This window comes from Thamnophis sirtalis, unplaced genomic scaffold, assembly GCF_051295495.1.
Source record: "Thamnophis sirtalis isolate CommonGarterSnake01/CBP01778 unplaced genomic scaffold, rThaSir2_p1.2 scaffold_1, whole genome shotgun sequence".
Classification (NCBI taxonomy): domain Eukaryota; kingdom Metazoa; phylum Chordata; class Lepidosauria; order Squamata; family Natricidae; genus Thamnophis; species Thamnophis sirtalis.
The window spans coordinates 183,494,437-183,507,033 of NW_028261381.1; the positions used below are offsets into that span (position 1 = coordinate 183,494,437).

Sequence of the window (12,597 nt, forward strand, 5' to 3'; positions counted from 1 at the left end):
TGGGGTGGACTAGAAGACCTCCAAGGTCCCTTTCGACAATGTTATTCTATGTTCCAAATGGGGCTGAATTAAAGGACTGAATATGAATCAGAATGAAAGCCGTAGAGGACCAGTTCGAAAGTTGCAATTAAAGGCCCTGGATTAGGAATTGGGAGGAGGAGGAGGAGAGTTCCAGTCCTGTCCTGGGCACAAAGTTGGGTGACTCCAAATTGCAAACCGTTTCCAAAAAGATTGAGGCTAAAACCTTGAAGGAATTTACCAGAACTATGCAATTGGATCTTCCGATTGGCAGGAAAAGGGGGGAAGTGGGGCCCTGAAATAGTGACAGCCCTGAATCTCCTTTTCCTGGGGGCTCCATTCATGGAGGCTTTTAAGGTGAAGCTGGACAGGCTCTGGGGGTGGTTCAGGGTCTCCTGCTTGAGCGGGGGGCTGGACTAGTAGACCTCCAGGGTCCCTTCCTTTATTCTGCTATTCCCTTTCCCCACCTCTTCCCCACTGAAAGACAAAGGGAGGCGGATTCCAAGCCCCAGAATTCCCCCACCCACCACTGAGGCCCCCAGGAACAGAAGCGAAGGGAGGCTGAGACCCCCCCCCCCCTTCAAGCCGGGAGAAAAAACTCCGTCAGAGGCCGAGTCAAAACCCAGATTCTCTTTTATTTCCACACATTTGGCAGCTTGTTGCTGGTCGGCCTGGCAGGGGGAAAGAAGCAGCAGACATCAGCCCATCCACCTGCAGGGAAAGAGGAGGGGGCAGTCAGACTTGGCCCGGCTGACCCCCCTTGGGGGCCATACAGCCGAAGACCCCCCTCCCCTCCTGAGCCCCCCTTTCCCCCTCCCTGGAATCCCTCTCTGGAGCCCATCCTGTTACTCCTCCCCCTCCGACCCTTCCCCTCTTACCCCCAACTCTTTCCCTTACCCCTCCCCCCTTGAGCCCCCTCCCCTCTGGAGCCCTTCATGGTACACCCCCCCTTTTACTCCCCCTCGCCCCCTCCCAACACCCTCCCCTTAGCCCGCTCCAGCCCCCCCTTGAGCCTCCTCCCTCTTACCCCTCCCCATATAGCCCCCTCCCCTCTTACCCCCTCTCCGCCTTACCCCTCAACTCCTACACCTCCCCACTTAGCCCCCTCCCCTATGGAGCCCCGTTACCCCCTTTACTCCCCCTCGCCCCCTCCCAACCACCCTCCCCCTTAGCCCGCTCCAGCCCCCCCTTGAGCCTCCTCCCCTCTTACCCCTCCCATATAGCCCCCTCCCCTCTTACCCCCCCTCCGCCTTACCCCTCAACTCCTACACCTCCCCACTTAGCCCCCTCCCCTATGGAGCCCCTGTTACCCCCTTTACTCCCCCTCGCCCCCTCCCAACCACCCTCCCCCTTAGCCCGCTCCAGCCCCCCCTTGAGCCTCCTCCCCTTACCCCTCCCCATATAGCCCCCTCCCCTTTACCCCCTCTCCCGCCTTACCCCTCAACTCCTACACCTCCCCACTTAGCGCCCTCCCCTCTGGAGCCTCTCATGTTACCCCCCACCTTTTACTCCCCCTTGCCCCCCTCCCCCTCTCAACCACCCTTACCCCACTCCAGCCCCTCCTTGGGCCCCCTCCCCGCTTACCCCCTCCCATTGAGCCCCTCATGTTGCCTCCTCCCCCTCTTACCCCTTAACACTTTCCCCTCCCCATATAGCCCCCTCTTCCTCTTACCCCCCTCCGCCTTACCCCTCAATTCTTACACCTCCCCACTTAGCCCCCTCCCCTCTGGAGCCCCTCATGTTACCCCTCCCCTCTTACTCCCCCTCCCAACCACCACCCTCCTCCTTACCCCACTCCAGCACCCCCCTTGAGCCCCCTCCCCTCTTACCCCCTCCCCTCTGGAGACCCTCATGTTGCCCCCTCCCCTCTTACTCCCCATCGCCCCCTCCCCCTCCCCACCACCCTCCTCCTTACCCAGCTCCAGCCCCCCCTTGAGCCCTCTCCCCTCTGGAGACCCTCATGTTGCCCCCTCCCCCTCCCTCCTTACCCTCCTCCCCCCGCGGGCCTCAGCGCAGCCTCCGGGCCTCTCTTTCGGACTCGAGGAGCGTCAGGACGTCCCCCTCGCGACGGGGCCCTTGACGTTGCGGATGATGGAGCGGCTGGTGTCGTCCATGAACTCCACGCGCACCTGAGGGAGGCAGAGAGGGAGGGTCAGGTAGACTGCCGCAGCCGCTGGAGGCTCCGCCGCCCCTCGGGGGCCTCCCCCCCGCGCACCCACCTGCGTGCACTGCCCCTGGGAGCCGGTGCGGCCGAGCACTTTGGTGACGCGGGCCAGCTTGATGGGCTGCACGCGGCTGGTGTCCATGACGGCGGCGGAAGCGGAAGGTCCCGGCGTTCGGGCCGCGCCCTTATATACCCTCGGCGGGAAGTCTCGCGAGAGGTCCGCTCTCCGCGCGAGAGACTCTTTCCCGGCAGGCCCCGCGCGGGGGGGAGCTTCTCTTTAATTTTTTGGCTTTCTTCGCAGGGGCGGAGCTGCTCGCTTGGCCCCGCCCCGCTCCTCCCCCCCCCCACCGCTCAGGGATACGGACTGCCCTTCCGCACACGGCCGCAGGGGGCAGCAGAGAGAGAAAGAGGAGGCCCTGCTGGGAATTCCCACGCCTGGAATTTCTAAAATACTATTGTTGTTTTTTTATTTCATTTTTACAGCCACTCGGAGGCTTTTATTCAGTTATTCACAGTTTAAAAATTCACAGGTGGTCCTCGACCTAAGACCACAACTGAGCCCGGGGGTTCATGGTGCAAAGTGAGGCAATTGTCATTTGCTCCGTTTTACGACTTTCCCCACCGCATTTGTTAAAGTGAATCACTGCAGTTAACTTGGTAACAACGCGCCTGTGAAATAAATCCGGCTTCCCCAGTGGTTTTTGCTTGTCATAAGGTTGCAAAAGGGGGTCACGTGACCCCTGGGGACATTAGCCACCCATCATAAGTTAGTTGCCAAGCGTCCAACTTTTTATCCTGCAACGGCCATAAGTGTGAAAAATAGTCATAAGCCGCTTTCTTTGTGTGCTGTTGAAACTTCAAACTGTCATTAAGTGGAGGACTATTTCTTTATTCATTTATTCATTCATTTGTCCAGTTGTTAGTGGCGCTGAGCCAGCTTCCTTGAAACGAACGCAAATGAAGGAATGCAAAATGAAAAACCGATAGGAAGGCAATGTAGAATAGAGAACTTCAAAGTAAAACATGTATGCTGCTGCCGAAGACTGTAAAACTATATATATATATTGTTACGTTTGTCTTGTTTTTTCTGTATGTTGTTTTTTTTCTGTTTTTAAAGGTTAAAATGTTTAATAAAAACTATTTTTTTAAAAGAAAGAAAATGCAAAATGAGCACCGGCATTGCCTCTATTTATTTGCATCGATCGCAGTGAACTCTGGGCGGCTTCCTTGCCAACAATTTGCATCAGAGCAAATGGGGAATTCTGGGAAGGGGAGTCCCACCTATCTCAACATTGTGCAGCCTGGGATGAGTTTGGGAATTTTTTTTAAAAAAAAAATTTTTAAGAGAAAGAAAAACACCGGTATAAATAAAAAGCAGTTTTTGTGCATTTTGCTTTATTCTCTTTTAATTGTTCCCTTTCCACTCCTCCCAGCATGCACCGCGCGAGGCTCTTCCGCCCTTCTCCCCGGCGTGCCACCTAGCCCCGCCCATCGGGGGGCGGGGCCCGGCGTCTCCTGCGTGCTCCGCGCAGCGCGCAACCTTGAAGCCAAGATGGCGTCGGCCACCCGCATCATCCGCCTTATCCGCAACTTTCTGGCCGGGGTAAGGGCGAGCGGGCGCGCCGGCCGGATCTCCCAATTGCGCCTCCTCGGAAGGTCCGACGAGCGCTCGCCTGGCCTTGCCGGGCGTATTCCCCAACGACCCTGACCGCGGGGCGGGGCCTCGCGCCTTAGCCACGCCCCTTCCCCGCGCGAGGGCTTCTGGGGTCTGTAGTTTCCGGGCGTCAAAGGCATTCTGGCTGGTCCAATATAAGCCTTTTAGACTTCAACTCCCAGAATTCCTCAAGACAGCTTTGGCCATTCTCGGAGAGTGGCTTAGATGAGGGGTTCTGGGAGTTGAAGTCCACCGACCTTAAAAATGGCTGCCTTTGAAGAAACACTTATGGGGGTTGGGCTAGATGACCCCAGGGTCCCTTCCAACTCTGTTGTTCTGTTATAATCAAAAATGTTCGAAATTTGGGGTTTGGGATATTTATTTGCAAGATTTGCATCCTGACCGCTTCCACAAACTCCCGGGGCTTGCTGGCTGGGGGGATTCTGGGAGTTGAAGTCCACAGTCTTAAAAGTTGGAGGAACTCAGGTGTCGAAGGCCAGGTGTGACTCTTAATTCCATTTAAATGTTTCTAAATGGTCCCAAAGGGCCTTTTTTTCTTTTTTCTTCTTTTTTTCAAGAAAAGGCAACTGGACTTTCTGTTTTTTTCTTTCGAAGACGTTTCCCTTCTCCTCCAAGAAGCTTCTTCAGTTCCGGCAGACATTTCTAAATGCTGGGATGCGTGATGAGAAGTAGGCCTTTGGAAGAAAGGTGCCAGGAGCCGCTTTATATGCCTTTCAAGGCCTATTCCAGAAGGAAGGATTAGCTCCCTCCTCTGCCTCCTCTTTGTGAGCTTTCTACCCCCAATTTCAGTGGTTTTACTGATTTTCCTGGACCGGGAGCAGGATTATTAACTCTCAGATTTATATGCCTCTTCCATCTCTCTGTCCAGAGCGACTCTGAACGACAGGGGATTAATCACGCTGTGCACCAAACTTCAGGAGGTCCTCGATAGACGACCGCAATTGAGGCCCATTTTACGTCCTTTCTTGCCTCCGTCGTTAAGTGGATAAATTAGCCACACGGCTCTTAAATGCACCTGGCTTCCCAATTGGCTTTGCCCATCAGAAGGTCGCAAAAGTGGGTCACGTCACTCTGGGACCCTGTGGCCATCGTAAATGTGAAGCAGCTGCCAAGCCGGCTGAATTGTGACCATAACTGTGGATCATAACTGTGAAAAACGGTCATAAGTCACTTCCCCCCCCCCCCCAATGCCGTTGTAATTTTGAATGATCACTCAGCTCTTCTTTCTCTATTTTTTTTTTTTTTTTTTTATCCTTTAGAAATGTGTTTCTATAAGCCGCCCAGAGTCCTTCGGGATTGGGCAGCATATAAATTCATTAAATTTGAATTTTTGAACTGTTGTAATTCAAGGATTCAACCGCTCTCAGTTGAGAAGGGTGCGTGTGTTTATTCTGGCACTTGAATAGACTTTGTGCCTCTTAATTGTTACCAGGAGTCCAGTGGCTCAGATGTAGAATAGAACAGGACATTCTTCAATGGCCAAGTGGGACTGGACGCATGAGGAATTTCTCTCGGGTGCAGAACAGAGGTCGGGTAAACCAGTAGTAGCGGCCGCAGGAGGCTCCTCCCACCCGCCCGGATGTTTTTGCACATGCGCGCAAAAACCGGTAGTAGAGAAATTGGCAGCCCACCTCTGGTGCAGAAGCTCACTGCACATAGAAGCAACGAAGTGGTAGAGCCTAGAACAGTGTTTCTCAACCTTGGCCACTTGAAGAGGTCCGGACTTCAACTCCCAGAATTCCCCAGCCAGCAAATTCCCCGGCCCTTTGGAACGAGAGCCAGAGATGAAGGACATCCCTCCATCCTGGTCCTCCTTGACCTCTCAGCGGCTTTCGATACCGTCGACCACGGTATCCTTCTGCGACGACTGCGGGAGGTGGGAGTGGGAGGCACCGTGTTACGGTGGTTCTCCTACCTCTCGGACAGGTCGCAGTCAGTGTTAGTGGGGGGGCAGAGATCGTCCCCTAGGCCCCTAAATTATGGGGTACCTCAGGGGTCGGTCTTATCCCCCCTACTATTCAACATCTACATGAAACCGCTGGGAGAGATCATCCGCAGGCACGGGATTAGATACCATCAATATGCGGACGATACTCAAATGTATCTGTCCGCCCCGTGCCAACTCAATGAAGCGGTGGATGTGGTGAGCCGGGGTCTTGAGGCCGTTATGGACTGGATGAGGGTTAACAAGCTTGTGCTCAACCCGGAAAAGACCGAGTGGCTGTTGTGTTTTCCTCCCAAAGACTTGACCAGTATTCCATCACTCAGGCTGGGGGGTCAAATTCTATACCCCTCAGAGAGGGTTCGCAACTTGGGAGTCCTCCTGGATCCGCAGCTGTCATTTGACCATCATTTAACGGCTGTGACCAGGGGGGCATTCGCCCAGGTTCGCCTGGTGCGCCAGTTGCGACCCTACCTGAATCGGGAGGCTCTCACAACAGTCACTCGGGCCCTTGTGATCTCTAGGCTGGAATACTGCAATGTGCTCTACATGGGGCTGCCCTTGAAGAGCATCCGGCGACTTCAGCTAGTGCAGAATGCAGCCGCGCGAGTGATCGCGGGTGCATCTCGGTTCGCCCGCATAACACCCATCCTCCGCGAGCTGCACTGGCTACCTGTCGATCTCCGGATGCGCTTCAAGGTGCTACTAATCACCCATAAAGCCCTACATGGCAGTGGATCTGGATACTTGAGAGACCGCCTTCTGCCCATTACATCCCTGCGACCCATAAGATCTCATAGATTAGGCCTCCTCCGTATCCCATCGGCCAGCCAATGTCGGCTGGCAACTACAAGGAGGAGGGCCTTCTCAGCGGTGGCCCCGGCCCTTTGGAACGAGCTCCCTGTGGAGATCCGTACCCTCTCCACCGTCCAAGCCTTCCGCACAGCCCTGAAGAACTGGCTCGCCCGCCAGGCCTGGGGATAAGGATAGTTACCCCTCCCGAATGATGTATGTATGTTGCTTACTATTTTAGTATATGTCTCTATTTTGTTGTCTGTATTCCCCCCCTTCCCAGTTTTATGTGAGCCGCCCTGAGTCCCCTCAGGGAAAAGGGCGGCCTACAAATTCTAATAAAACCATAAAACCATAAAACCAACCATCTTCAAGTGGCCAAGGTTGAGAAACACTTGTCCTAGACCTTAGATCATAGTTACCACCGTTAATCGTAAGATACTGTGGGAAGAAATCTCCCATCTGGTTCTGTTCCAAGCTGGGAGAAAGACGCCGGAAACGTGGTTTGCTGGTGAAGGAGAACCGCCTGGGTGGAGTTGAGAAGGGGGAAGTTATGCCTTCTTTTTGGCTTTTGCACTTGAGCTTCCTGTTCCTGTACAAGGACGTGTCTTCTATTGGCTGTTGTCAGGGGTCATAGCTGGCTCTATAGGCAAAAGAGGAAATGAAATGTTTGTCTGAATTCCCAGGTTTGGTTGAAATTTGGACTGCTGTGCCAAACCAGACAATTACAGAGGTGTATCAGCAGATTGTTTTTTTCCACTTGAGATATTGCATTTAAGACGAATGGCTTCTCTCACTCATTCATTCTCTCTTTCTCTCTCTCTCTCTCTCTTTCTCAAAACAGCGAGACGTCCAGGCGACGCTGCAGCTGCGCTACACAGAGATCTCCAAGAGGTAATTCTGGGCAGGGGGGTTAGAAAAAGCTCCGGACTTCAGCCATGGCTCAAGCCTCCTCCACAAGGGAGAGTTTGAAAGCATCTGCTAAGTCTGCGGGTTGCTTACGGTGCTACTGGAGAAAGAATGTCCCGGTTTAAACCATTTGTACTTCTGGCGCCTGTTGCCCAAAACCATTTACACAATTTGAACCTTAGATAACCTTGGACTCCAGAAAAAGTGCAGAGAATAGAATAGAGTAGAGTAGAAAAAGGAATAGAATAGAATAGAAAAAGGAATAAAATAGAATAGAAAAAGGAATAGAATAGAAAAAGGAATAGAATAGAAAAAGGAATAGATAAAGGAATAGAATAGAGTAGAATACGGAATGGAATAGAATAAAGAATAGAATAGAAAAAGGAATAGATAAAGGAATAGAATACAAATAGAATAGAGTAGAATGCGGAATGGAATAGAATAGAATAGAATAGAATAGAATAAGGAATAGAATAGTAAAAGGAATAGAATAGAATAAAGAATAGAATAGAATAGAAAAAGGACTAGATAAAGGAATAGAATAGAAATAGAATAGAGTTTAGAGTTTTTAGAGTTTTATTAATATTTATAGGCCGCCCTTTTCCCTGAGGGGACTCAGGGCGGCTTACAAAATATAGGGAAGGGGGTACAAAACAGTAAACATGAAACAATACATGAGTAAAAATAGCGCTCAACATTCATTCATCATTCGGGTGGGGACAGGTTATGATCTTTATCCCCAGGCCTGCCGGGGATAAAGTAGAATAGAGTAGAATAAGGAATGGAATAGAATATAACAAGGAATAGAAAAAGGAATAGAATAGAAATAGAGTAGAAGAGAAGAGAATAAGGAATAGAATAGATGGAAGGGACCTTGGAGGTCTTCTAGTCCAACCCTCTCTGCCTAGGCAGGAAACCCTATACCGTTTCAGACAAATGGCTATCCAACATCTTCTTAAAGGCTTCCAGTGTTGGGGCGTTCACAACTTCTGGAGGCAACTTCTGTTCCACTGATTATTTGTTCTAGTAACTGTTCAGGAAATTTCTCCGTAGTTCCAGCTTGCCTCTCTCCTTGATCTTGGAAAAACACCTTTAGGAGAACCGTGACCTTCATGGTTGGGAATCTCCATCGATGCCCAGTTAGGACGGCCGGCATCTCCTGATAGCAATAGAATAGAATTCAGAATGTAGAGTGCAGGGGAATTTAATGGAATAAGGAATAGAATAGAATAATAACTTTATGGTCACTTTGAATGTGCACTCATACCTTAAAATGAAATTTCATTCTTCCTTTTAACTGGGGAGCTCCCTGCCTGCTTCAAACACTTTAGTCGGTGCGGGATCTGAGTCCGTCCAAGACCCCTCCCCACCTTGGAAGTCCCTTTTGTGACCCCTGGAAACGCACCCCCAACCCAACCCCCCCTTTGAAGAGAGGATGCGGCTTCTCGCTTCTGGCCCCGGTCAAGCCAGGGCGTCCCTTCAAGTGCCTCTTGTTTTGGTGGATTTTCCACGCTGACCTTCCACACTTTTGATCGTCTCCTTCCGATTCCCGCCTGGTGTAGGACTCAGCCGCCCCCCAGCCTCCCCGTGGGACCCAGCCACAAGCTAGCCAACAACTACTACTGCACGAGAGACGGACGCAGGGAGGCCTTTCCGCCCATTGTCCTCATGTCAGCTCAGAAGAAGCTGGCTCCCGGAAGGTAGGAACCCTTCGGCGACACCTGCGGAGACCCCAGCAGCCTTCAAGAGCGCGGAAGAGCCTCCCTTCTGGAAAGTTCCTTCCTTAGGGAAGCGTCGGGTGGAGACGCCCAGCTAAACGGATCCCTTGTTTGTCGTGGCCATTTCTGGCTTCTGAACAATGACCCGACCGGCTGAACCTCCAAAGCTCTTTTAAGGCTATTTTAGTGTTCTTATACAGGATGCTCGAAGCCGACACCCCTTGCGATGGAAACGTGCTTGTGGGTGGGGGGTGTTTAAAGACCTCCTCCCCCCCTGATTTTCCCCAGCTTGTTTCCCAAAAGCTGTGAAGTTTCCTCTCCTCCCGAGGAGGCCTTGAAAGAGTCCAGGTGGAAAAAGTGCTGGCTTCCTCCTCCTCCCGGCGAGTTTCTTTTCTAGGAAGCTGGGGGAGAGAGGGGGGGGGGCTTTTATTTATTTTATTTATCGCGGTTGGGAACCGCCGCCCTTCTTCCTTATGGCGTGCCATAAAACGATTAAAAGATAACGTATATAAAAGTTAAAAGTGTAAGAAGAAGAGGAGGCGAGGGTGATTTTAAGAACATGGTTGAAAATTAGCTGAAAGGTGAAGGGAAGGCTTTTGGGGGTGGGCCTCTACTGGAGGCCAGGAGAGTTGGGGAGGGGGCATCTGGAGACAGGGGGGGAATATTCCCCAGGGCAACTGGGGCAGAGAAGCCTCCTTTCCTGGACCCCACCAGTCTTTAATAACGGGGGGGGGGGGTCTGCAATGTGCCTTCCCTGCCTTTTTCTCGCCCTGCTGAGCTACTGGGAGATGGGAAAGGTGGGGGGGGGGGCAACAGATCCCTCCCTCGGAGGTGTGAACAGGAGGCAATCCTGCTTATACTTTATTTCAGTGGCTGGAGAATTCTGGGAGTTGTCCACAAGTCTTAAAGTTGCCAAGTTTGGGAACCACTGCTTTATTTCATACGCCCCCCCCCCCAATTTATTATTTTTATAAATAACTCAAGGTGACAAGGCATCTCTAATACTCCTTCCTTCCTTCCCCCGTTTTCCCCACAACCCCCACCTCGTGAGATGGCTTGGGCTGAGGGTGAAGGATTGGCCCAACCACTCTGATTTATTCTATTACATTTATTAAATTTCTGCACTGCTCATCTCCCCTACATAGTAATTTTGGTCAGCTTTTCATGCCTAAGGCAGGACTAGAACTCAAGAGTTTCCTGGTGATTGGCCACATCATAGTTCAGCTATCATACTTAATAGCAATAGCAATTAGACTTATATACCGCTTCATAGGGCTTTCAGCCCTCTCTAAGCGGTTTACAGAGTCAGCATATCGCCCCCAACAATCCATAGATAGATAGATAGATAGATAGATAGATAGATAGATAGATAGATAGATAGATAGATAGATAGATAGATAGATAGCAATAGCAATAGCAGTTAGACTTATATACCGCTTCATAGGGCTTTCAGCCCTCTCTAAGCGGTTTACAGAGTCAGCATATCGCCCCCAACAATCCATAGATAGATAGATAGATAGATAGATAGATAGATAGATAGATAGATAGATAGATAGATAGATAGATAGATAGATAGATAGCAATAGCAATAGCAATAGCAATAGCAGTTAGACTTATATACCGCTTCATAGGGCTTTCAGCCCTCTCTAAGCGGTTTACAGAGTCAGCATATCGCCCCCAACAATCCATAGATAGATGATAGATAGATAGATAGATAGATAGATAGATAGATAGATAGATAGATAGATAGCAATAGCAATAGCAGTTAGACTTATATACCGCTTCATAGGGCTTTCAGCCCTCTCTAAGCGGTTTACAGAGTCAGCATATTGCCCCCAACAACAATCCGGGTCCTCATTTCACCCACCTCGGAAGGATGGAAGGCTGAGTCAACCTTGAGTCGGTGAGATTTGAACAGCCGAACTGCAGAACTGCAGTCAGCTGAAGTAGCCTGCAGTGCTGCATTTAACCACGGCACCACCTCAACTCTAAGGCGGGACTAGAACTCACTGTCACCTGGTGATTGGCCACATCACAGTTCAGCTATCATGCCTAAGGCGGGACCAGAACTCACTGTCACCTGGTGATTGGCCACATCACACAGAAAGCTATCATGCTTAAGGCGGGACTAGAACTCACTGTCACCTGGCAGTCGGTTAAAAGTCACCCGGCTGGCTTTCATGCCTAAGGCGGGACTAGAACTCACAGTCTCCTAGTGATTGGCCACATCACACAGCCAGCTACTATACTTAAGGCGGGACCAGAACTCACTGTCGCCTGGTGTTGGCCCAGCCGCCTTTCATTCCTACAGCGGGACTAGAACTCACCTGGTTTCTCGCCCAGTGCCCGAACCACTTAAAGTCCAGTGGTTCCCAAACTTGGCCACTTTAAGACTTGTGGACTTCAACTCCCAGAATTCTCCAGCCAGCAGAGCTGGCTGGAGAATTCTGGGAGTTGAAGTCCACAAGTCTTAAAGTGGCCAAGTTTGGGAACCACTGGACTAGACCGAACCGCCTCTTTTTAATCCGGGTTTACCGCTTGGGGAAGGTGTCCACGCGGCCTCTAACTCTCCCTCTTCTGACCCACAGCTCGGACCCTTCCGTCACCAGGACGGAGAAGCTTCCTGTGACCCCCGGCACGCCCCCTCGGAAGTGGGAACTGTCCAAGGACGAGCCCTATTTGTGAGATCGCCCACCAGGCTCCCAAGGCAGGGTTGCTGAAGAGCGGCCGGTCTGGTGTCTCGGGACTTTCCAGGAGGACATTTTCCTCTCCTCCCCCCTCCTCCCGGTCTCATTTAACGCTGCCGTTGTACGTGGTTTTACGGGGCTTGTTGGGCTGGGAAAATGGAATTGGAGGAAGAGATGCTGTTAACTCGGAATAAATGAAGGCAGGAGATTTTGGCTAAGAGTGGATTTATTTACTAAATTCCTACCCCACCCCACCTCGCCTGACTCCCCATCCCCACGAATGCAAGCACAAAACAGAATGGAAACAGGTTACCGGGAGTCCTTGTCTTATGACCACAATTGGCCCAGGATCTATCTCGCTCAGTGAGATATTTGCCCAAGGGAGCTTTTCCCCCATTTTACAACCTTGCTTGCCACCGTTGTTAAGTGAATCAGTGTAGTTGTTGAGTTAGTAACGCGTTAAGTGAATCCGGCTTCCCCGTCAACTGCTTGTCAGAAGGTCGCAAAAGGGGATCGCGTGACCCCCGGGACACTACGACGGTCATAAACCCAACCCAAACTCGTGCCCTTGTGACCTCAAGACTGGACTACTGCAACGCGCTCTACATGGAGCAGCCCTTGAAGAGCATTCGGAGACTTCAGCTTGTCCAGAATGCAGCCGCGCGAGCGATCGCGGGCGCACCTCGGTTCAC

At 51.4% G+C, this 12,597-nt stretch overlaps 2 protein-coding genes across 2 annotated transcripts; one reads left to right on the plus strand and one right to left on the minus strand.

Annotated features, from left to right (window-relative positions):
• Window positions 1-2,003: 2,003 nt before the first annotated feature.
• On the minus strand, window positions 2,004-2,358 carry RPS28 (ribosomal protein S28). The gene is given in 3 exon segments (XM_087703435.1): window positions 2,004-2,087; window positions 2,090-2,147; window positions 2,238-2,358. Coding segments are annotated over 3 exon segments (207 nt in total). The 5' UTR covers window positions 2,325-2,358; the 3' UTR covers window positions 2,004-2,025.
• A 1,307-nt stretch (window positions 2,359-3,665) lies between these two features.
• NDUFA7 (NADH:ubiquinone oxidoreductase subunit A7) lies at window positions 3,666-12,113 on the plus strand. Its single transcript, XM_087703416.1, has 4 exons — window positions 3,666-3,785; window positions 7,436-7,485; window positions 9,063-9,200; window positions 11,807-12,113. The coding sequence occupies exons 1-4, from the start codon at window positions 3,735-3,737 to the stop codon at window positions 11,901-11,903; spliced, it is 336 nt and encodes a 111-aa protein (XP_087559542.1). The 5' UTR covers window positions 3,666-3,734; the 3' UTR covers window positions 11,904-12,113.
• Window positions 12,114-12,597: the final 484 nt, after the last annotated feature.

Excerpts from the sequence above, each read along its gene's own strand:
- NDUFA7 (XM_087703416.1), top strand. The coding sequence starts at position 3,735 with ATGGCGTCGGCCACCCGCATCATCCGCCTTATCCGCAACTTTCTGGCC. Across the intron at positions 3,786-7,435 it reads TCCGCAACTTTCTGGCCGGG|CGAGACGTCCAGGCGACGCT; the intron begins GTAAGGGCGAGC and ends TTCTCAAAACAG. Across the intron at positions 7,486-9,062 it reads TACACAGAGATCTCCAAGAG|GACTCAGCCGCCCCCCAGCC; the intron begins GTAATTCTGGGC and ends CGCCTGGTGTAG.